The sequence below is a fragment of the Patella vulgata genome, chromosome 2 (genome assembly GCF_932274485.2).
Source record: "Patella vulgata chromosome 2, xgPatVulg1.2, whole genome shotgun sequence".
Classification (NCBI taxonomy): domain Eukaryota; kingdom Metazoa; phylum Mollusca; class Gastropoda; family Patellidae; genus Patella; species Patella vulgata.
Genome location: NC_065880.2, coordinates 47698405 through 47723663, shown reverse-complemented (window position 1 = coordinate 47723663; position 25259 = coordinate 47698405). Strand labels below are relative to the sequence as shown.

General features: G+C 33.9%; 2 protein-coding genes across 2 annotated transcripts; both read right to left on the bottom strand.

Moving 5' to 3' along the window:
- Nucleotides 1-1517: 1517 nt before the first annotated feature.
- Nucleotides 1518-15739, bottom strand: LOC126812407 (tyrosine--tRNA ligase, mitochondrial). The gene is made up of 13 exons (XM_050538784.2): nt 15248-15739; nt 12770-12871; nt 11188-11335; nt 9014-9192; nt 8430-8531; nt 8149-8263; nt 7876-7954; nt 7203-7312; nt 6652-6750; nt 5622-5688; nt 3529-3714; nt 3185-3307; nt 1518-1646 (listed from the first exon to the last, which is right to left on the bottom strand). The coding sequence occupies exons 1-13, from the start codon at nt 15307-15309 to the stop codon at nt 1612-1614; spliced, it is 1407 nt and encodes a 468-aa protein (XP_050394741.1). The 5' UTR covers nt 15310-15739; the 3' UTR covers nt 1518-1611.
- A 141-nt stretch (nt 15740-15880) lies between these two features.
- LOC126812408 (WW domain-binding protein 2) lies at nt 15881-25102 on the bottom strand. Its single transcript, XM_050538785.2, has 7 exons — nt 24941-25102; nt 21942-22044; nt 21640-21778; nt 19944-20036; nt 19485-19628; nt 19110-19208; nt 15881-18909 (listed from the first exon to the last, which is right to left on the bottom strand). The coding sequence occupies exons 1-7, from the start codon at nt 24997-24999 to the stop codon at nt 18764-18766; spliced, it is 783 nt and encodes a 260-aa protein (XP_050394742.1). The 5' UTR covers nt 25000-25102; the 3' UTR covers nt 15881-18763.
- Between the last annotated feature and the right edge of the window lie 157 nt (nt 25103-25259).

Genomic DNA, 25259 nt, shown 5'->3' with positions numbered 1-25259 from the left:
TACGAGGAATAAATTATTGCAAGCTCATTAACCCGCACCGATGTAATTGTAATTCCTCTCAGTCTCAGTAGCTAGCGAATATATTACTGGGTACACAGTGCTGCTGATCAGTGTGAGAACAAACAGCCACTCAAGAAGATTTTCTAAATCCTAAATCTTACAATTACATAATGAAATGGTGTTTCAGGGCGCCTTATACAGCGCGAATATTCACTGCTATCATGCAGTGTTAGGGCCCCTTTATGGCTATATATTGAGCTCAAAATAAATATAATTAATTACTAAAACCCTATTTATTGTTCTGGCATTTGCCATAAATTTCAGATATTGTCCGTTCATAATTAATATTATTGTCAAGTGGTTAACGTTGACTTCCATAACAAGTTTTTATCTATTGTGATCCAAGGGAGACAACTAATATTTTAAATCTACACCGGTTATGCTCAGCCAATTTTATTCAATGTTAAAGGAGGTAATAAATCTCTATTCTTTGACACCTAGAAATGGACATAAATGGAAATGATATGGGGTTTAACTTCCTACTATTCTGCCCCAACTGGACTATTGAAGCCGGGCATACGACATACAGTGTGCTATGGGGGAAATTTTTCCTGGACAGTGGCACTACGGCCTACTCTTGTATCAAATTTCATCTGTCATGGGATTTTTTTACGTGCACGCCAATGTGTAAACGGGACCTGGTTTTTCTGTCCAATCCGAACAACTAAACAGCTGTCTTTGTCAGGCCATCTATCCTGCACCACTGATAAGGGAAAACCACGCTGGAAAATCCCAATGAACTTTCTCGGCCATCACTGGGAGCAAACCTGCGACCTCACTTGGTTAACACTGGGAGCAAACCCGCGAACTCACTTGGTTCTCAGGATACAGATTGGTTGCAATGTATACGAACTGATTTACATTCAATTATTTGTTTTTACTGTAATTGGCGTAATTTGGCGTTTGGTTATTCCAGTCTACACCGGTTGTAATATCCTGTAGGATATTTTTAGCCTCGTTCATGAAGTCGCTTCATTACAAATGGCGCTCGAAACATTCTGATACGCGATAATTTTCATTTTGTCGTAAATATTGGATATCAGAAGCCCAACTTTTCACAGTAAGATAACAACATCAATGTTGATTTAAATTGACCAAAAAGTTGTGTTTCCAATGTCGAAGACTGTGGATGATTGAGTTAAAGACTTGCCTCCTTTAAATCTTATAACTGCAAAGTGCCCAACATGTCAAAATAATCTGATAGTGGAAGGTCGCTTCAGAGGTCATACGAGCGGCTTTTTACCCTATGATGTCAGATATTTAATTACGTGTAACCAATCAGCGTTGATGTTTCTAGTGGGTTGCCCACAGTTCACTGTAACAGACTGTATCATTGACTAATCCCTCACATCATCCAGAACACAAGTTATATAACAACTCTCTCAGATCCTATTGTAGTACAGACAAGTAAAACAAAATTTTGAACAATAAAAAATTAAATGAAATAAGATCTGTGTCCAAAAACTACCCTGAACATTCATCAAAACATATAAAAAACAAATGAGATATTTCATCACTATTTATTCTAGAAAATTCAACAACCATTGTAGATTATATCCATTTTACTATGTAAAAATTTTTCTTCCCTGAAATAGAATATAAAAGATGAAACTGGATGAAAATCAATAAAATTGTGTAAAAACATAAAATGAAATATAATCAATTGTTTAATAAAAAACTGAAGATAACCCACGCCAACAACTATACTGATGTCCAAAAGAAAGTATACACTCTAAAAGTATGACTAAGTTTTGTTTAGATTAAAAACATCTGATAAAACATTACTGAGTTTGTCTCTTGCCTCCAAACTTAACATTTCTAACCAAAATAAAAATGTAAAACAAATTGACATTCTACCCAAATACCGTATACCATGGAAAAACGACTTTGGTTGATGCAGCACAAAATGCACAGTGTATACTTTCTTTTGGACATTAGTATATATTGCAATACAGATCAACCACAATATGTATCATAATACAAAGCAGGCGCAGATTTAGAGGTGGGGGCCCTCATGAGACCAACTAAGTGCCCCCATGAGACAAGGTCCCCTCAGACCCAGTACAAATTACATATCAGTTACATAAATATTGTATGTAGCTGTCTGAAATTTTTTCGCGCCTATGGCGCTCGATTCCATTATATCATCCTTCAAACCTCTACCGGCCCCACCTTCAGGTTGCTCAGTGTTATATAGTCACTTCTCTACAGTTGACAAAAATCAATAACAATCATAATATGACATGGACTTTATGTCAACTTGAAACAAACTGATTTTCGACGAGACAACAATCGGCGAACAACTATATAGGCAATACGATCTATGTCCTACTAGGGTGTTCAGACAGTGTTATAGCCAGCATTTTGTTGACATTCATTGTGGGGTGGGATTGTGAATGGCGCCCTAGATTTGGAACTCCCCCCCCCCATTCAAAGTTTCTAGATCAGCTACTGATATAAAGTTTGGCGTATCAATAATTTTATTGTAGTTTCATTTTCTTTGGAAATGGACTTTTGATGGTCATTTTCATTCCCTATCAATTTCTCAAATTTAATTCATGTAAGAGCCAAATCTGCCTATTGCAGGTCTTTATTTAGACATTTATTCAAACGACAAGCCTATAATCAACTCTCAGATAGCCAAGATTTAAATGGATTGAAACACGATGGCCATTTAATAATTTAATTTAATGATAAGTTACCAGGCAATGAAACATTCACCCAAAGCAGCTAATTCGTCCTAGCGGTCGGGTCGACAAGGTTTGTCACATAATTATTCTTCTGTAGGTAATTGGGAGCATTCACAAGACAATTTCATACAGATCAGATCATAATTTTTGTCATTGAGGGTTCACAAGGTTCTACAAACTGAAACAAGGGCCTTAACTCTGGAAGTAATTTACAGAAAATTTTGAAATTTGACAGGCTTTTTCTTTTTACTAATTTAAATAATGCATATAACTTTCATACAGATAGGATGATAACTTTTGTCATTTGAATGAGGCACGAAAATATTCTGCAGTTTGTACTTTCAGAAATAAGCGCAAAATAATAAAAAAAAATAGGGAAGTCACAAAACATGAAACAAAAACTCTTTCAGAATAGCCTGAGAATTACAACTAACCTATTCTTATGAGTGTTAGTTTGTTAGGTAAAATATCAGTTCCATGTTTTAACAGACTGGATTCTGTTACTCTTCTGTGATTAATATAAACACCACCATTCTTTATAATTCTGACTGCATCAGCTGTAAAGTAAATAAATTTAAAAATCTATATTATGGTTAATTTTTTAAAAATTATGTTAATAAAACTTGTTTAATTCCCTGACCTGTGTAATGTTTACTCCCTCAGATGAATGTCAAACGAGATAGTTTTGGAAAGTGATACTGGAGTAAAACGTTCCTCCTTTAACAACCTTGTCCAACCTCACATTTTCCAAAACTTTTTATTGAATACAAGACTGTACCTTCCACACGGAAACATTTTATTTTCATACACATATCTTTAACTGTCATATCGTCTTGTAATGGTAGTTCAGTAACTAAAGATACAGGTGCATACTTCAATTCATCCTCACTTAGCTGAGATAATTTTTCCACAGAATTCTGAAATAAGGCCTCTGTCCATATCTTGGCCATTTGCAGTCCTGTGGCTATGAATAAAAAACAAAAGGATAAACATGAAATGCAAGTATCAACAAGCCAACAGTGAGACTGGGCCCTTATTCACGAAAACTTAAACTAAGATACAATCAAAATTTTAAGAAATACTGCAATTCGATTGGCTGACCAGCAAAATCAATTTGCATATATCCAATTTGCATATTACTCAGTCATTAAAATTGCAGTATTTCTTAAAATTTCGATTGTATCTTAGTTTAAGTTTTCGTGAATAAGGGCCCTGATGTCCCTCGCCGAAATCCCAAAATAAATAGATGACACATTTTTATTTATCGCACATTTTTTTTTTTTTAAAAGTATCAAGCAATCAAATTGATTATCAACTATACACTAAGTTTCGTCACTCCCTATCAGATAGAATCAAAGTTATCTTGTCCTAAAGCATTGACCAATGAAATTGCTTAGCTCTGCTTAGCTTTAGCTCGAAATGTTAATCATTGAACTCAGTCAAGACATTCACCTAATGAACATCTACATCAGGTTTAAACATTCTACCTCAATTAAAAGCAGAGTTGTTATGTTCCAAAGTCTTGACTAATCAAATTGCTTATCTCTCCTAAGCAGAAAATTCTCATCATCGAACTTAGTCAAGGTAATGATATAATGAATCTATACTTGGAGTTTCATCACTCTCATTTAATTATAACGAAAGTTATTGTGCCCCAAACCATCAACCTATCAGATTGCTTATCTCTGCTTACCATAAGCAGACATTGTTTATCATTGAACTAGATCAAGGCATTCACCTAATGAATGCCTACACCAAGTTTGAACATTCTACCTCAATTAGAAGGAGAGTTACTGTGTTCCAAGGTCTCGGCCAATCAAATTGCTTATCGCTCTGCTTACCTTGAGCAAAAAGTGCTCATTATGGAACTTATGATGTGTTAAAACTATACACCAAGTGTCCTCACTCTCACTAATTAGACCTTAAGTTATCATGTCCCAAAGCATCAAACCAATCAAATTGTTTATCTCTGCTTAGCCTAAGCAGAAAATTCTCATCTTCGAATTCCATCAAGGCAATCACCTAATAAACACCTACGCCAAGTTTGAACAATCTAGCTCAATTAGAAGGAGAGTTATTGTGTCCCAAAAAGTTGGACGGACGGACGGACGGACCCCTGCTTTCTTCGAAAGGCGGGGGACAATAATCTAAAAAGTTTAAATGCAGAATTTAGCCATGGTGTACGATGGCTGGCCGAAAAGTTCTAAGCCTATCTTTGAAAGAACTGTACAAAGTCAATAGTTTCCATTTATTTTTCTACATAGTTCCCTCGAGGTGTACACAATTTTGCCAAAGATGTTGCAAGACCTAGATTCCGGTCAGGAAGAAAATTTCTTCAGGCACCCTAAAAAAGTCATTCACAGCTGACATGATGTCATCATTACTAGGAAAATGGCGACCGGCTAGTTCCTTTTTATATGCCCACATTTTCATGTGGATGTATATTGTCGTCACCCCTGTCCATCCACAATTTGTTTGTGGACACTCTACAGGTCACAATTTTTATCCAAGTTTAAAGAAACTTGAAATGTAGGTTTATCTCCAAAAGATCAAGCTATGTTCTGTATTCTTAGACTGTAGTAATGAAATTTAAGTCACAAAATGGGCTGTGCACTGGAGGAACTGTTTTAAAGGTTTTTATCACATAAGAATTGTGACCTGTAGAGTGTCCACAAACAAATTATGTGCATATAAAAAGATGGGGATATGATTCTCAAGTCTGTGTGTACTGTTCACTAAATTAAGGCTTGGATAATGTTATATCAACTTTATTTTCAGTTTTAAAATTATAAATTTGGGAGCACATTAGCAAAAGTTTTGAACATATATATGAAGCCTAATTAAGTAATTTCTAGATTACTATATGCTTACCACCATGAACTAATAAGGTAACTTGTTCTGCTAATTTTTTCTGAGCTGGCCTTTGATCAGGTGTATTCTACAAGTATAAATACAAAAAATTCCACTAGTCTTGCATGTTAGTGGTTACAATTTATCTGTATACCAGTAAGAATAACCAGCGGTTGCCAGACAAGATACACCCACATTTTGCTTTTGCCAGAGATGGACAGAGAACAAGCTAAAAACAAATCCAGAAAGTTATGGTCTGAAGTGCACAATATCTAAAGGGACTGAGATCTTTGGGACATACACATATATTTTAAGTTTCATCAAAATCGGATAAATATTGTGGAATGTAGAGGGTCCACAACCTTTATATTACATACTTTTACACAATTTGCGTACAAAGAGTGGTCATTTTGTTGGGCGGTTTTGTTTCGATTTACCCAAAATTCAAATTCAACCTTCATTATGGTGGAATGGTGATATATTTTTAGAGAATCTACAATCAGGGGCCATAATCCATGAAGTTATGATCCGATACATGCCAAAATCGAAAGGAACCGAGATCTTTGGGAGATAGACCTACATGTATATTTCAAGTTTCTTCAAAATCGGAATAAAGTTGTGACCTGTAGAGTGTCCACAAACAAATTGTGGACGTCCGGATGGACAGGGGGGACGGCATAATACGTCCACATGAAAATCAATGGGGGCAGATAGCAGTTAGTAAGTTGAATCTGTGATAATAGGGTTGTAGGTTTGTCCTTGACAGGGAGTCAAAACCTTGTGTTTCAGCCTGTCAATACCAATTGGATAACGCAAGGTAAACTTAATGTAGCCAAAAAATTTGAAAGCCCAAAAATGAGACTGTTGCATAGAAAGACTTCTAAAGGGGGGGGGGGGCATAAACATCACGCTAAGTTCTGCATCCTTAGACTGTGGTAATGAAATTTAAGTCACAAAATGGACTGTGCGCTGGGGGAATTGTTTTAAAAATACTAATACTATAAACATTGAAATTATTATTCAATAAAGAGCAAAATAAAAATATATTTACTTCTTGTATTTTCAATATATTCATAATATCATCATCAGATAAAAAAGTAAATAGTTTGAGATATTTCTCTACTTCATCATCTGACACATTTAAAAAATACTGGAAGAAAAATAGACACATTAAAAAAATCTGAGAAATTAATGGGACGAATAATCATAACAACAGATTATTAATATGATAAAAGCTGAGAGAATTGCATAATAAACATTAAAAAAAAAAAATCGGAAAGATCTTTAAATTTACTCCACTGTACTTGGGATTTGCAAAAAGATACTGACAAATTGGTATATTATTAAATTAGCGATAAATTGGAATTATATTTAAATTAGATCAGTCTGAAAATGATGAATTATACAATGAAACCTAACCTAACTGACCACTATGGTACATCTGACAAAATATTGCTGAATTAAGACAGGTTTTCAGTTAAAATCTAATGAATTTTGCAATTTATTCCCGTGCAATTTCATTTGTTGGGGTTTTTTTTCAGTTAATCCAGGATTTAGTGTTTATATTCCCTTTGATAAACAGATTATATAATTAAGAAATACCTGATATAGTTCATATTGTGATGTTTTTAAAGGATCTAACCACACAGCATTACCAGCTGTTTTACCTAGTTTATTACCAGCTGTTGTAGTTACTAGTGGAACGGTCAGTCCTACAATGTACATCATCTAATTAATGTCTTACATTGAAAGAATATAATTGTTATTTCATTGTACCAATATTTTGCGTGCCAGGTAAATCATTTTGTTAGCAAAGACATCACAAGAAAGGATTAGTTTATAATACGAAAAATACTTTGGTGAATATATAGTTAATTTCTTTTGTTTTTATATGTATTTTTATGTTAGCAAAGTACATGTCTTGTTATAAATAGGAATAATCTGAGATTAATCTAAAACAACTTTCTCCCAAACTGTAAAGTAAACTCAGTTTTAATTTCAGATACCAATATCACTGGTCATTTGAAAGGACAGGTTCTCATTTGAAAGGTAAGAGGAGACAAAATTTTATGATCTGCATGCACCTATAAAACATAATACAGTGTTTCAGATTCTATCCGATAACAATTTTTCCCTGTGCCAATATTAAAGTAAATAGATTATAACTTGTCTGTGGTCAGCCAGCTAAATCTTTTGATTCATATGAAAGAAAAACATAAAACTGATCAAAAACACAAATGAAGGAATGATGTTTACTTATGAAAGGGTAAATTACCAAAAACTCTGTCATCTATCTGTTTTTCTATAAAATCATGGCCAGCTAGTATATTTCCTAACTGATCTGTTCCTCCTATCTAAAAATATCAATATTCACTCAATAAAAGAGTTATACATTATGTAAAACTTTATATATATAAAAGTTTCAGTATGATAAATATTCAATTAGATATCATAGCTGCTACATTGAGAAATTGATTTAACAAATTACAAGTATGGTCAAATTCATCAAAACTTGTCATCAAATAAAAAAACCAAAACCTGTACTTACTTGAATCCTACAATTATATTTTTGATAGAGTTGAAACCAATCAAAAGACTGAAATATTTGATAAGTAAATTCTGTAAAACTCATTCCTTCTTCACTGCTCAGACGACTTTGAACACTACAAATAATTAGTAAGTAATAATATAAATAAAACTGATATCGAAACATCATGCTTATACAATAACCCAGCGAATGTTTCCAATAAAAATAGTGTTCTGTTAAATTTTAAAATGTTCATAAAGGAATCCAGGTAAAACATGCTCTAAATTACCAGTGCTTTTTACCTGTGTTTTGATAACATTGGTCCCATTCTAAACTTTCTTCCTACAATTGACAAGAAATCTACAACATTCTTATCTTTGTACCAATGTATATTATTTTCTATCCTAGAAAATAAAATAAAAATTGTAAAAAACTGACAAAGAATAAAAGTAATCACTGTCTGACCTGAATGTGTTTATTGTTAAGAGTAACTGGGTAATAAATTGTATCACATACCGGTAATTATGGAAAATTGCTATGAATAGACTTCTTCGTCTCATGACCTTTTAAACAGTGTATATAAATTCAAAGTCAATCGGATATTAACTTTGACCTCTAGTGTGTCCACAAGATTTTTTGAAGTGATCAAGGGCCATAACTCTGGCAGTAATTATCGAAAATCGCTGAAAATGAATAGACTTCTTCGTCTCATGGCCTTAAACACTGTATATAAATTTAAAGTCAATCGGAAATTAACTTTAGCCTCTAGAGCGTCAACAACTTGTGGACGCCGGACTGCCGGACGGACGGGGAGACAACAATATACGAACACATTTCAATGTGGGCGTATAAAAAACGACAATGAAAAAAACTAGTACAATTTTACCTGACATTATGTAGAGATTTGTGTGTGTTCTCCCAAAGAAGGGTCTTATGATTGTTAAATATTCTTTGTAAATTTTCACCTATTTTTTCTACATTTCTCTCTACATCATGTATATCCAAAGGTATTCTATCTTTTGTCTTACCACTGGGATCTCCAACCTGAGCTGTCGCTCCACCAACCTAAAATAAACATTAAAAGTATGTGTAGGATTTATATGAATATCAAACATATTTCTTTAGGAATAAAAACACACCTTTTGATAAGTTGAAACATGTTTCATGTGGACATGTTAAAATGGATGGCTTCCAATTACAATCACGTAGTTAAATAGATCTCCAATTGCTTACTGGTACTCTTTTCCTACTTTTGTCAGTTAGTCAAGTTGATGCTTTTATTATTATGTGGTGTGTAGTATCAGTTTTATGCTTGGTTCAGTATGTATTTCACATACCACAAACTCTTACTACTGATATTATAAGACATACTGAGTTAAAAAATGCACCTGTTCCTAAAACAAGACAACAGTGAAACTGGAATTTCTCGCCTCAATGCCAAAGTAAATAGACGATACATCTTTTTGTAAAGCATCAAACAAAATAAAATGCTTAACTACACTTAGCTAATGCTAGTAATCGAACTCAGTTATGGTTTTGATGTAGTTTTATCACTTTCCCATAATCCATAGTGTCCAAAAGCTTTGACCAACCAAGTTGCTTATTTCTGCTTAGCCTTGTCGGAAAATGTTAATCAACGGACTCGGTAAAGATATTAACCTAATAAACCTCTACACCAAGTTATAACTTTCTACCTCAACTAGTGAGAGAGAGAGAAAGAGAGACTCAATACAAAGTAGATCATTTCGGGACTAACATATGGTTCAATTTTATTTCAATAGTTCGCCTGTGTGTAGGTGTCTTTAGCAGTGGGTTGAAACTGGAGGGCCCAGGGAAAACCCATGAGGTTAGACAGGCGACCCTACTCCTTGTCATGTTGAAACAATGAATGGCAATCACAGCACATGACTAAATGACAAACCTTTGTGATTTCATGCGCATGCGTTAAACCACTAGACCAGGGTTATTGTGTTAAAAGTCTTGATCGATCATACTGCTTTTTAATACTAGGCCTAAACAAAAGATAGGTTGCCAGGCAACAAAACATACGCCCACAGCAGCTAAATCGTCCGGGCAGTCAACAAGTGTTGTCGCATATTTTTACTTCTTTCGGTAATGAAACATTTATAATACACTCATGAAGTAATTATCAGAAAACCATTAGAATTTGTTTGGTTTTTAATATCATGGATTTAGCTGTTCAAGTCATAAAAATTAATTGAAAATCAATATACTTGTTCGTCTCAAGCTCTTAAACTCTGTGTATCAATCTGAAGTCAATCGGATGATAACTTTAGCCTCTAGAGCGTCACAAGATTTTTCAAAGTGATCAAGGGCCATAACTGTGACAGTAATTATCGAAAATCACTGAAAATGAATAGACTTCTTCGTCTCATGACCTTAAACACTGTGTATAAATTTGAAGTCAATCGGATATTAACTTTGGCCTGTAGAGTGTCCACAAGATTTTTTTAAAGTGATCAAGGGCCATAACTTTAGCCTCTAGAGCGTCCACAAGCAATTGTGGACGCCGGACGGACGGGGGCGACGATAATATACGACCACATTTAAATGTGGGCGTATAAAAATTGTGACCTCTAAAGGGACCACAAGCTAAAAACACTATATTTTGTACAATCAAGGGCCATAATTCAGGAAGTTACGATCCGATATGCACGAATATCGAAAGCAACCATGATTTTTGGGTTATTAACATGCATTTCAGGTTTCATCAAAATCAAATGAAAATTGTGACCTAGAGGGTCCACAACCTAGATATGCGATATGTTTACACTATTTGTGTGCAAGCCGCAAGGGGACAGCAATTTTGTCCCACAGTTTTGGTCCAAAGTTGCGACTAATGAAATTGCTTGTCAATCGGCTCAGACTAAGCAGAGATGCTCATCATCAACGAGTTTGAAGGACAGGCAGACAGACAGGCTAACTCATTTTAATAGTATGTCCTTTAACGAGACAAAGTATATTCATGTTCCAGTATTTTGTTTCTTCTTCAACATCAGAAGTTAATATCATGGATGAAAGATTGGAGAGCATACTCACCAAGGCAATAACATTGTGTCCATACCGTTGACCATGTATGAGAGCTATAATAGCCAATAGATTTCCAATATGTAAACTGTCAGCAGTGGGATCAAAACCGCAATATATACATTGAGGTGCGGAAAGTCTTTTTGACAGTTCATTTAAACTGAAATATAAGACCAGTATTAATATTTGTATGATGTCACCACTGTTCATGTATAATACTATATTGTTTAATTTAAAGTTTATGAATACACTATTCTGTTCAGTGCATCAGTGTCATGAAAATTGTGGTGGGGGGGTAGTCTGGACTGCAAATAAGATTTGTGGTTATTTAGGTGTCCAGGAAATTGGCTGGTTAAGTGACGTCAACCGTCTGGTACCCATAATTGAATTCACAAAAAATCCTTCCCCTCACAGAAGAATGGCCAAGCAGTTTTCATATTAGTACAATGTTTTTTAATCTGATGACCAATCCAGTAAATAGTACATCATTGGTTTCAGTGGACATTCTCCATGGGCATTTCCTGCACCTTTAAAGGAACAAAGTAGACTCTGATACCTTAGAGATCATTGCGCCGTGTTATGGGGATATCTTAACATTGGTTTTTAACGACAGATACTGTAGACTACTTAATTACTGGACTTGTTTATGAAAATCAGCAAGCTTGCATATTTACAGGATTATCAAAATTACATGTACAGTTAAATGTAGTAATTACTTGGATCATGATTTTGCTACTTTGAACATTCTCGCCAAAATATGACTTTTGTTAAAGATTAAGTGACAAGTTGATTGACTTCTTAGTCGACGAGTAATAATCAACCTTTTGACTAGATTTTACAAGCCATAGACTGACATCAAGGGGACTAAAAGAAGAAACCGCTAAAATTTTTTCAGGATTAAGATAAAATAAAATCACGGAGCCCGGTAGGTGAATAACATTGTAATTGGCTTGATCATTTAATTACTTAAACATGCATTATGCAAGAGCTAAATCTGCCTATTTCAGGTCTTTCTTTAGGCCTGAAATGTTATCTAAATTATTAATTAGACATTAATTAACCTATCCAGGCCATAATCAACTCTAGATGGCTGCGCTAGCCGGCGATCTTTAGTGGATTGTAAGCCGATTTACTGCATAACTTTCCTTCTCATTAAACGATTAAATGGATAATCGAGACTATGCTGTTTATCGTACTGACTTTAGTAATGATGACCGATGCTTATAGGAATTTCAGTCGCTTAGTTCTCGGTTCATAGTGGATCAATTTGAATGAAATTTTCACCACATTGCCTTCTACCTTATCTAGTTTTTAACTATTATAGTGAGAACTGCCAACTCGTTACCGAATCTCCCATAATGTATCTTTAAATTCCTACCTATTATAAAAGATAATTAACATTAATAATTTATACCTCTCAGTAGTCAATATACATTTTTTTTAAAATTCTGACAAACCTGTCTAACACATATGGGGTTGAAATGTTCACAAGCAATTGTGGACGACCAATGTGACAATATACTGCGACATTTTAATTTGGCCATAAAAAGATAAGTACTGGTATTATAAAATATAGTATGAAATCCTTACATACCTTTTCTCAGGGTAGATGTGTTGAAAGATACCTCGTCCTTGAAGATCAAGTAAATTTGGAGGAGTTAAAGAATTGCTGTTGCGTCTTAAAAATGTTTTACACCTATAAAGACATGGGCAAAAATCATGAAAATTGGCAGCCAAGCCGGTGGGTTTGTGATTTTTTGTACAATCAGGGGCCATAATGCAAGAAGTTATGGTCTGATATGCGCGAATATCAAAAGGAACCAAGATCTTTGTGATATAAACATAACTTTAAAGTTTCATCAAAATCAGATAAAACTTGTGGTCTCTATAGAGTCCACAACCTTGATTTTTACACTATTTGGCCGATTCTTACGAAATTCGAACTCATCCATCATTAGGGTGTAGCAGTGATATTTTCACAGGTTTTTTTAAATCAGATAAAGATAGGTTGCCAGGCAACGAAACCTATGCCCACAGCAGCTAAATCATTGGGGCAGTCAACAGAGTTGTCACATATTTTTACTTTTTTCGGTAATGAAACATTTATCATACACTAAAATCTGATTAAGAGTCGCATATTTTTACATTTTTCGGTAATGAAACATTTATAATACACTAAAATCTGATTAAGAGTAACAACTCATTCAGTAATTATCAGAAAATCATTAGAATTTGTTTGCTTTTTATATAGTTCTGCCCTATGCTAATGTTTAGTATACGAAACATTTAATATCATGGATTAAACTGTTCAAGTTATCAAAATTCATTGAAAATCAATTTACTTGATGTCTCAAGGCCTTAAACTCTGTGTATTAATCTGAAGTCAATCGGATGATAACTTTAGCCTCTAGAGCATCCACAAGATATTTTGAAGTGATCAAGGGCCATAATTTTGGCAGTTATTATTGGAAATTGCTGAAAATCAATAGGCTTCTTCGTCTCATGCACTTAAACACTGTGTATAAATTTAAAGTCAATCGGATATTAACTTTGGCCTCTAGAGTGTCCACAAGATATTAACTTTAGTCTCTAGAGCGTCCACAAGCAATTGTGGAAGCCGAACGGACGGGGGCAACGATAATATACGACCACATTTAAATGTGGGCGTATAAAAATTGTGACCTCTAAAGGGACCACAAGCTAAAAACACTATATTTTGTACAATCAAGGGCCATAATTCAGGAAGTTACGATCCGATATGCACGAATATCGAAAGCAACCATGATTTTTGGGTTATTAACATGCATTTCAGGTTTCATCAAAATCAAATGAAAATTGTGACCTAGAGGGTCCACAACCTAGATATGCGATATGTTTACACTATTTGTGTGCAAGCCGCAAGGGGACAGCAATTTTGTCCCACAGTTTTGGTCCAATTTTCACGAAAATTCAAACTCAACCGACATTATGGTGTAACGGTGATATATTTGAACGTTTTTTTTTAAATCGGATAATAATTGTGACCTCTAGAGGGACCACAATCTAAAAGCCTGATTTTTCGTACAATCAGAGGCCATAATTCAGGAAGTTAGGATCTGATATGCGTGAACATCGAAAGCAACCAAGATCTTTAGGTTATAAACATGCATCTAAAGTTTCATCAAAATCAGATGAAAATTGTGACCCCTAGACCCTAGAGTGTCCACAATCAGGGGCCATAATCCATGAAGTTATGGTCCGATACATGCCAATATCGAAAGGAACCAAGATCTTTGAGAGATAGACCTATATTTCAAGTTTTGTCAAATTCGGATAAAAATTGGGACAGACAGGGGTGACAGCATAACCCGTCCACATTAAAATGTGGGCGTATAAAAAGGATGATTCATAGAATGTTGTCGTTGATTCCCATATCAATAATTGCTTTCTTTTCTAAACGCACACAATTATATGGGTCTGTAGTATTAATGCAAAGAGGATTTTGGTGAAGTTCTTGATACATTTTCACCAAGAAAATAGTGAAATTTGTTTGTCCTCCGGCCCTCACTCTACTGTCTACAGGTTAGGCCTACAGTACGCCTATATTAATGGATATACTTTTCAATTGTTGGTCAAACCCAGTACAAAGAGGGGGCTCTATTTTGACGTTGATTCAAAAAAATTTTACTTATTTCGAACTTATTTATTTTGTAGGACCTCTAGGCTATAGATTTAATCATCGATCGGATAGTTTTCAGATTTTTAACGAAGCCTTCAACTGCGATCAAAAGGATGCATTTTTGGCATTTGGCCGTTTTGTAAATTTGGAAAAATGAAGCCAAAGGCCACTGATCATCTCAAACTTGGGCTGCCTGTCTACAGTTAGGTATAAGTAGATGGATCGCTGCGTGCAGTGTATGGCCACTATAATTATAAAAACTATTCTATTACTAGCCTATCAGTTCATTAACAACATGTCAATTTACCGGTATTCAATCCCATTATTATCTTGGAGTTTTTTTAATGTCTGTTACCCCGATACAGAGGCCTTTCAAAAAAATGAGTTGACATTATTGAATTTACTAGTAGTTACCTGTTGATACTGTTTTTCGTCAATGTCAAAAGTTTTAATTGAGACTTCATGGAGGCTGACATTTTGAAATATGGAAAACAAGATCACAGACTTGTTTTCGTATTACAATGAAATAACAAACGATCCATAAAACTAATTGGAGGCACGATATATTATTGAAATAAATATCCCCAGACATCACTCATACATAATAACTTCTTAAGAATAAGAATAATGGGTTTAATTTCATGATAAGGTAGGGGGTTTAAATCAGGGGAGGTAACTCTACAAAAATGTAACATCCTTTGGACACTCCAATGATCCTAATATTTATAACCACAAACTGCCCAACACATGACAATCTTCTGATCAAATATTGAAGGGGGCAAATCATTAAAAATTTTCGAAGGCCTGGTCATAGGAATTTATAGGTTGTGACTTCATTTTAGTAGGTGATTTCCCTTATTCATGTCTGTTTACTTTTGCCTAAAAATCATGAATATTCACCAAAACCTGATCTTGACCAAAAAGTAAAAAATACTGACTTAAAAACAAAAATACTGACATAAAAAAAGAGGGGGAGAAAGAATTGCTATATAGGCCTGTAAAAAGACAGGCTACAATTGAAATCCAGATTGGTGTAACCATTAACCATTATTGATAATAATATTGTTTTATTACACAACTGCATGATATACATTTGTAGGGTAAAGTGAACACTAAACAATACAAATACAATCCACATAATAACATAAAGATAGGTTGCCAGGCAATGAAACATACGCCCACAGCAGCTAAATCGTCCGGGCAGTCAACTAAGTTGTCGCATATTTTTACTTTTTCAGTAATGAAACATTTATAATACACTAAAATCAGTAACAACTCATTAACTAATTATCAGAAAAATCTTTAGAATTTGTTTGGTTTTTATAAATTTCTGCCCCATGCTAACGTTTAGTATACAAAATATTTAATATCATGGATTTAGTTGTTCAAGTTATCAAAATTCATTGAAAATCAATATAGGCTACTTGTTCGTTTCAAGATCTTAAAATCTGTGTATCAATCTGAAGTCAATCGGATGATAACATAAGCCTCTAGAGCGTCACAAGATTTTTCAAAGTGATCAAGGCCCATAACTTTGGCAGTAATTATCGGAAATCTTTGAAAATCAATAGGATTTTTCGTCAAATGACCTCAAACATTACGTAAAAATTTAAAGTCTGGCAGTAATTATCCGAAATCGCTGAAAATCAATAGGCTTCCCCGTCTCATGACCTTAAACACTCTGTATAAATTTAAAGTCAATCGGATATTAAATTTTGCCTCTAGAGCCTCCACAAGATTTGTTGAAGTGATCAAGGCCATAACTCTGGCAGTAATTATCAGAAATCGCTGAAAATCAATATGCTTCTTCGTCTCATGACCTTAAACACTGTGTATAAATTTAAAGTCAATCGGATATTAACTTTACCCTCTAGAGCCTCCACAAGATTTTTTTCGAAGTGATCAAAGGCCATAACTCTGGCAGTAATTATCGGAAATTGCTGGAAATCAATAGGCTTCTTCGTCTCATGACCTTAAACACTGTGTATAAATTTAAAGTCAATCGGATATTAACTTTTTCCTCTAGGGACCGACGGATGGACCGACCGACGGGGGCGACGACAATATACGACCACATTCAATGTGGGCATATAAAAACTGATGTTAGAACAGACAAAACCATTCAAAGTATATAATAATATTAATATAGTTATCATAAATACAAACGCTGAGATATGCATTTATCATCATTCATTATATGTTATGATCTGCATTGTACAATAATAGAGCGGTGGCTTAAAAGCTTTTCCTGGAAATTTTTTAGTAAAGCTATGAAGTAAAACGCTTGTTTCAACATCCACTTGTTTCATCATCCACTTCTCGACTGATACAATTTTTACAGGTTCTCTCATCCCTGGTGATGAAGAATTGTTACGTCTATCCCTTTCTACCTTATGTGTACAGAGTCTAAATTGGCTCAGTGCTAGGTACTTATGTAGCATGTGGTAGATCTCTCATCATAATTTTTCGTAACTATATAGTAACACAAAATGGCTTTAGATTTTGTTGTAATTATAGTTATCGGTAGAAACCACTATCCTGTGTATATTATATCATAATACCCAGAGGTTAGGCAAGCGACCCTACTCCTCCTCACATACAAGCCTGTGATCAAAACCACTTACTTGACTCAATGACAGACCTTAATGATCTAAAGTTCATGCAGTAGACCATTCGTCCACCCAAACACCCCATTAAAGAAATAATTTTTTTTGGATATTCATAAAGTAAAGAACATCAACCACATTAATTATATTATAATTATATATTTTCCTAATTTATTCTTAATAAGGGGTGCACTGAGTGAATGCAGTAATAATTTTAATTTTTTTGCAAATCAATAACACAAGATATATAAAATTCAACATTAAAATTATAATCAAAATAACCAAATAACCAATAAAAGATTTACCTCCATTTTGTATTTGAAACCTATTTTATATTTTTTTAGTATTTTCTAAATTTCTTGTAACTTGGCAGAGGATTTTAACCCAAATCCTTTCAATTCATTCAGAATTAAATCAGGGAATTGTGGAAGCAGTACTACACATCTAGTAGACCTTTAACTATATTACAAAACATGCAAATGTAATTTCAGCATTCGTGTACTTTATGTGTTATCTCCCATAATGGAAAGGCAGAGTAATAATGTAACAAAAACATAACATTCGAAATAACCTAATAATAATATAGGAGGTTGATCACTCACACCCCAAACCTAGATATATTAAAATGAACTTTTATTCATTTATGATGATCATTTTTTTTTTACGCACAGGAAGTATATGCACGTTTTTCTATTCATGAGAAATATCACCATGGGTGGGTGTGTTTAAAAAGCATATTTCTTACTTTTATATGAAAGTATGATATAACCAGGTTAAATAAAATTAAAGACTCACAATAAATAAATATCTTTTAAACAGTAGGGCGTTTTCTACAACAAATGTTTTTCCCATACTTCAACACTCTTTAATCAATAAGTTTAAAATCACAAAAATTTATATTTTATCCAGTATATAAAATACATACCGGTAGTTGTAGACTAGAAAAGACAATACATGTACTTCTGAATTCATTTCCAGACACCTATTCCAATGTTAATAAATTTATATAAAACTTAATTATACATTTTTGTTAAAAAAAAAATAACATACATTTATGCCAGTTATTAACAAGAACAAATATTTACAATATTCACCAACTTCTTTTATAATAACATTATTTTTATAATCCAACAAGACATTGCTTTAATTGGTAACTTAATCCAATTTCAACCCTCTTTCCTTTCAGAATGATATTGGGTGATAAATCAATTTCTCATACTCATCTTTTTTTTTGTTATATCAAATTGGTGAGCACTTTTTGAGAAAGCTAAATTCCCTTGTATTTGATATAAAAAAAAATGGAAAAGATGTACTATTTATTTTCTTAATTCTGTTTTTTGGTGGCATCATCATAACTAGGAGGTGGCTGTTGATATCCATTTTGCATGTTTTGTGCTGGCATGTAGACATTCTGTGGGTTTGCTGGATTGTAATATGCACTGGCTGCAGCTTCTCTTTCTTTAGCATTTCCTGAAAAACAAAATAGTACGTTTTTTATAGCCTTCTATAGAATATACTTCAAGACCTGACTAGGGCATGGATTGCCTTGTGTATAACCCACCAAAGTCTTAGATGTAGAGTTTTGAAGTGAATTTCTCCAAGTAAATTTGAGAAAATAAATTCTCATAAACTTTGATGCAAATGCTGATAGTGTTAATAAGTACATGTACCTGTATTATTTGCTCCAGCATATGGTGGTGGATAAACTGCAGCATTGGGATCAACACCTGGATATGGTGGGGGAGCTTCTGTCATATATACATATTCCGCTTTAAGGAAATTAAAGGATAAATAATCAATTGATTACTAACTAAATTTTAACATAACTGAATTTTACATTTTATTTGTATCCAGTTACAGAGTATGTTGAGATATAATCAATGCAACATGGATTAATTTATATTTGCGATGTCAGTTTTCTTTAAGGAATTTTTGTAAAAAATTTGTTACGATTTACACATATTCTATTTACATGAATGTATAATGGTAGACAAAGATTTTTAAAAACTGCAAAAAGGAAAACAAAATAATGCTGAGGTTCTTACGTGGTGGGGCTGTTGGGAATGTCTGATATGGTACCCAGTCATAGAACTGTGTGTGGGGTGCCTCGTAAGCTGGTGGAGGAGCCTGATAAATAGGACCAGTTGGTGGGCTGTATGGTGGTGGTTGTGGTGGTCTATTTCTAGAAGCTGTAAAAACAGAAAGATAACATGATGCTGTACTTAATAAAAGCAAACAATTAATTCAGTCTCAGATTTAGTACTGTATACAACCACTCATGCTTGTAAGTGGTGCAGTGAACAATTGCTAATTCTTGGAAAAAAATGATTATAAAAATCGCATTTCTGGCAAGGTTGATCCAGCAAACCATACAAATTTGTAATTGTATTTTGTATTACCATTATTAATAAGAAGACAAATTTTATTTGTTTTCCAATCCTTAAATTTTTGGTAATGTATACATGTTTACTGATATGTTTATTATATAAAGATTGTAGCCCTACCAAGCTGGGCAGCTTTTAGCATACACTGTCCAAATTCAATTGCTCCACCATGATTAAAATGCATCTTAAATTTCGCTTCCCCATTCCAGTTACCTGTAGTTTAAACAAAAGTTTGTAAAATGATTACTACACTTTATAAAGTGATACTGGGGTATGCATTTTTTTAGTTCAATTATTCAGTAGTGAAATAGTCCAGATGATGATAAAAGTGGTATCTTCTGATATTTAGTTGCTCTTTACATAATATCAGAACCAACAGCAACATGTTTCCAATAAACATGATCCGGAATGACGTCAAATGGGTTTTTCCCAATACAAAGTCATGTGACAGGGTACAGATACTGACATTTGCCATTGCTATTCTATTATGGTCACTTTCAATTTTAGACTAACCACTAACAAAAACCAGCGAACAGTGAGGCTATTGTCCCCTGCCAAATTGATAAGGTAATTAGATGACACACATTTTTTAATTGCATATTTGTCTTTTTACAAAGCATCAATCATTTTCGAAAAGTTTCGCCATTCTCACTCAATTAGAATCTAAGTTGTTGAGCTCCAATAATCAAATTGCTCGTCATCAAACTTGGTCAAGGTATTCAAACTTAGTCAAGGTATTGATGTAATGATATACGCCAAGTTTCACTTTTCTCACTCAATTAGAATCAAAGTTGTCGAGCTCCGAAGTCTAAACCAATAAAATTGCTCATCACTGAACTTAGTCAAGGTATTGATGTACTGAAACTGTACTCTGATGTAATGAAACTATACACCAAGTTTCACAACTCTCACTTAACTGAAATCATGTCCTAAAACAAAGACGCAGAAAATGTGCATAATCAAACTTAGTCAAGGTACTGATGTAATGAAACTATAGAAAATATGCATTATCAAACTTAGTCAAGGTATTGATGTAATTACCCGGTATGTACACCAAATTTCACCACTCAGACTTAATTAGAAGGGAAATTATCATGTCGCAAAGCATCAACCAATCAAATTGCGCATCTCTGGTTAGCCTAAGCAGAAAATACTCATCATCGAACTCAGTCAAGGCATTCACCTAATAAATACCAACACCAAGTTTGAAAATTGTAGCTCAATTAGTAGCAGAGTTATTGTGTCCCATAAAGTGTGACAGATGGACATACCCATTTTAATAGTTCCCTGCTTTCCTTAAAAGGTGGAGGACAATTAGAAACTATGCCGACTAAATGATATTCAAGAAAAATTTGCAGCAATGATAGCAGATATGAACATAAAGATTGTCTGATCGGTGTTACATTTTTAAAAGTTTCTGCAGAAGCCATTAGTTAACAATGAACGATGTTAACACTGATATGAGAGCCGCGACCTCATAATCACCTTCTTGTAATTACGATACAATGGCACCATTATGTTTGTTCAAAAGGTGGATAGACAATTTGTAAAACATCAGCATATTTGTCTCGCACATTTAAACAAATAAAAATGTCCATATAGTCCTTATCTAAAAATGATTAAAAAAGTTATTAAATACAGTTATGCATCTCATCAAACAGGGGTCTATTCGGCATTAACATAGTTTTTAAATCGCGAAAATTCACAATCCCAAAGAGAATTACACAATAAATATAGCAGAAACAGGATCATTATTTGCACCTTCTGGACATTTTTCTTTAAATGCGTGTGACTATGGTTAAGATTTTGAACTCACCTCCTTGTTCAGCAATTATTCTACCTTTAATAAAATTGGCACCAAAAATTGGTTGCTCTAATTCTACTTCTCGTAGGTTCAAAAATGGGAAAGAAAATGACTGAAGAACATCTTTCCCATCTGTGCTTGTAAATATCATCTATAATTATAACATAAAAATATTGTGCCATATAATATATATAAGCTCATACTGTAATGCTTGGAGAATAATTAACAATAATTTATTCAATTTAACAATATAATTATACCCCAGTCTTTAAAGATCCTTAATGTTTAGTAAATTTCTATGTAAATTGCCTTACTCTGTGAGTTGTTAAATAAATTCTGCCCTTCTTCTTTCCCTTAAAATGTGGTGTGTTTGGTCCTTCAAATGTCATTTCAATGGCATTGTAAAATATAAGTATCCTGCAAAATAATATCAAAATCTGTACACAAAATGACATTCACTTAAACATACATTATGCAAGAGCTAAATCTGATTATTGCAAGTCTTTATTTAGGCTTCCGATGTCATAGAAATTATAAATTAGATCTTCATTTACACAACAAGCACAAAATCAACCCTGTAGACCCACGGATGGTTTGGATTCGCTTGGATTTAAACAGGATTTCATTGATTGATTAAATTTTTAAATCGCGTCGTAAGCTGAGATTAACCGTTACATTGACGTCATACTCCGGGAAATTTTAGATCGAGGCTGAATGATAGAGAGTACGAAGCGAGGCCGCTAGTGAGCGAGGCCGCATATGTCGGTCAATTTGATTGAAAGTTTGATATATACGGGCTTGATATTATGTTTATTTGTGGTTAAAATGAGAGTTTGGATGTCGGTATTATACGCTCTTTTGTCACTTGCGTTTACAGAAAAATTATGGAAATTGATAAACATCGCAGCTAACATCACCCCAGTTGAATTGCAGCTCATGCAGCCCCATTGGATCAATGTTTCCTATTTCAATTTGTCTGCTTCGGGAGTACACGCAGGCTAACAAGATTGAAGAAGTCGGCTATAATTATGCCTCATTGATTTGGTCCATTCCTTTAAAACTTTCGCTTCTTATCTATATAATAAAAGTCCTATTTTTAATTTGTAGTAAAAATAAATGTGATACGAACTGATTTGGTCCATTCCTTTAAAACTTTCGCTTCTTATCTATATAATAAAAGTCCTATTTTTAATTTGTAGTAAAAATAAATGTGATACGAACTGAAAACGTTACTTGATAATCGAGATTATGTAGGTGGAGTTAACGCCTGTCAATCAAGCGGCCTGCGTTCTCAAAGACGGTGAAGAGGGATTTGACTCCTATTTCTAGTCAAAAATTACAATGGTGATAACTTTGTTCAGAATAAAGTAATTTGACTGAAATTTTCAATATATTCTTCTTTTATCATCTATTTTTGAACTGTTGTTATAGCAAGAATGGCCAACTCTCTATTAAAATCTCCCATAATGTATCTTTAATATAATTATTTTGCAATGGAAATTAAATATTGGTATTAGGGTAGGTCTGATTAAATTAACAAATCAAATCTTCCCAATTCAACACTTTATCTCTAATTGTCGTTTATGGATCAGAGAGAGAGAAATGGGCTTTAACGTCCACTTGACACAAACTAGGTAATTTTGGGACTAACATATGGTTAAATTTTATTTCAATAATTCGCTTGCGCACAGGGTAGGGGTCTTTAGCAGTGGGAGGAAACCGGAGGACCAGAGAAAACCCACGAGGTTGGACAGGCGACCTTTATGGATCAGCCATTTTAATTACTTCTGCAACTCTAGTGATAGATCTTTCGCAGTCGGTGCTCCGAAGTTATGGAATTATCTCAAAACCAAACTTTTTAATCAAATACACAACTGATTGAATACGGTTCTAGCTGTGTTTGTGTCAGATTTTTACCATGTGTACTAAATAATGTTTTCCGTTTATGTCTTTTTTTATGGTTTAATGTGTTGTGATTGTTGTAATTTTATATAAGTTGTACTTATGTAAAGCGCCCGAGAGCAGCTCTGAGTTGAATTGTTGGCGCTATATAAATCAATTATTATTAGTATTATTAACGGTGAGGAATAGTAAAATCGATATTGTCAGAATACCTGATTTATTTTAAAATAAACATTTAGAAAGAGCTCTGTCACTAGTTTTTCTAATGGAATGCACCCAATTTGTGCATCATCCTTCTACCCCTACCTGATATGTAAGGGTCCAATTTTTACGCAGGCACAGTGGTCATGTTGATGTTTTTAGAAAGTTGACTATATCATATAGAATGTTTGAAATTTACAAGAGAATAATGGATGGTATCAAACTTCTTGGCATTAATAATTTAATATAAGGTCTGATGAAGAAAGCAAAGTTGTGACAATTCCATGGAGGTATGTCAATTCCAGGTGTGTCACTATTGACTAAGTTTTAGGGGTGCCAGTTAACTCGTCCCCATGCAAACTCGTCCACAGATAAGTCGTCCCCAAGGTATTGGCTATGTTGTTCACAACTATACCGTAGTTGACTCGTACACACGTTAACTGTGGTTTTGAACAAATATGTTTTACTCATTGGTTGTTTTAAAATTGTTTTATTTACCCAATAATCAACAAACTTGATTGGCCAATCTTGCTAAGATTACTTCATCAATGTTTTTGTAATAAAGTAGCCCCATATTGTTTGTTGATTGGCATTATGAATTTAGACATAATGAATACAAATCGAAGATTAGGCGCACCATATTGTCCATTAATGTTTAAGACAACATTTAATTGACTTGATATGAAATCTGAATATAAATTATTTGATGGATAAATGTTGTGCCAAGATTAAATTATGATGTCTAATATCGTTTATCTTCTATAAGCTTAGAGATGGAACATTACTGTCTACTAGCTAGGATACCTATTCGACATATTGCATTTTCAACAAAAATGCCCATGGGTGGACGAGTCAACCAAAGCCAATTGGATGACTCAACCAAAGCCGTGTGGATGACTCGACGAATGTATTTTTATTTTTTTGTACGACGTAACTGGACTTTATTTCGTGTGGTTAAGTAACTCAGTAACTGGCATTCAGTTTTACTTTTTTAGCCATTTTAATTAAACATGGATTGAAGAAATGGCAAGCAATTTTCTTGTCGGAGTGTCACTTGGAACAGATAGTAACATTTAAGGGCCCTGCTGTTTTGCACCGACTTTAATAATACGGAAAATCCATAAAAAAAAAATAGCGTAGTCCTACAAAATCAAACAAATGAATTCAATAAGTCACAATAAGTGTTATAAAAAAGATTTAGATAATGTACCTCTCCCCTGAATAAATTAATACTCCACTGTTTTGTGCATGAGAAGTGTTCAGAGACATTTTGGAAGATAATATAAATTGCGCAATAACAATAACATTTGACAATGACAGACGAATTGACGAATTCTTTTCTAGAAAACAAGACAGGAAGTCAACAAACTGTGACGTAGCTTCATAAAATTCTATTGTGTGGACTAGGATCAACCATGGATCAACGAAATCAAATGGCTTCGACGATAGTTCGAAACTGATCCGCAGAAAACTTTCACTCGGACCAACTAGGATTTGCACCGACCAGTTTGGAAAAGTCTGCACCAAAA

Bases quoted from the DNA above. Each gene is read 5' to 3' on its own strand.
- LOC126812407 (XM_050538784.2), bottom strand. From the start codon at position 15,309: ATGTCAGCCTCCATGAAGTCTCAATTAAAACTTTTGACATTGACGAAA. The intron at 8,532-9,013 runs GTAAAATTGTAC...TTTATTTTCTAG, and splicing joins AAATCTCTACATAATGTCAG to GATAGAAAATAATATACATT. The intron at 7,955-8,148 runs GTAAGTACAGGT...TGATATTTTTAG, and splicing joins AATATAATTGTAGGATTCAA to ATAGGAGGAACAGATCAGTT.
- LOC126812408 (XM_050538785.2), bottom strand. From the start codon at position 24,999: ATGTCTCTGAACACTTCTCATGCACAAAACAGTGGAGTATTAATTTAT. The intron at 21,779-21,941 runs GTAAGGCAATTT...TTATAATTATAG, and splicing joins TTTATTTAACAACTCACAGA to ATGATATTTACAAGCACAGA. The intron at 18,910-19,109 runs GTACATGTACTT...TTTGTTTTTCAG, and splicing joins TGCTGGAGCAAATAATACAG to GAAATGCTAAAGAAAGAGAA.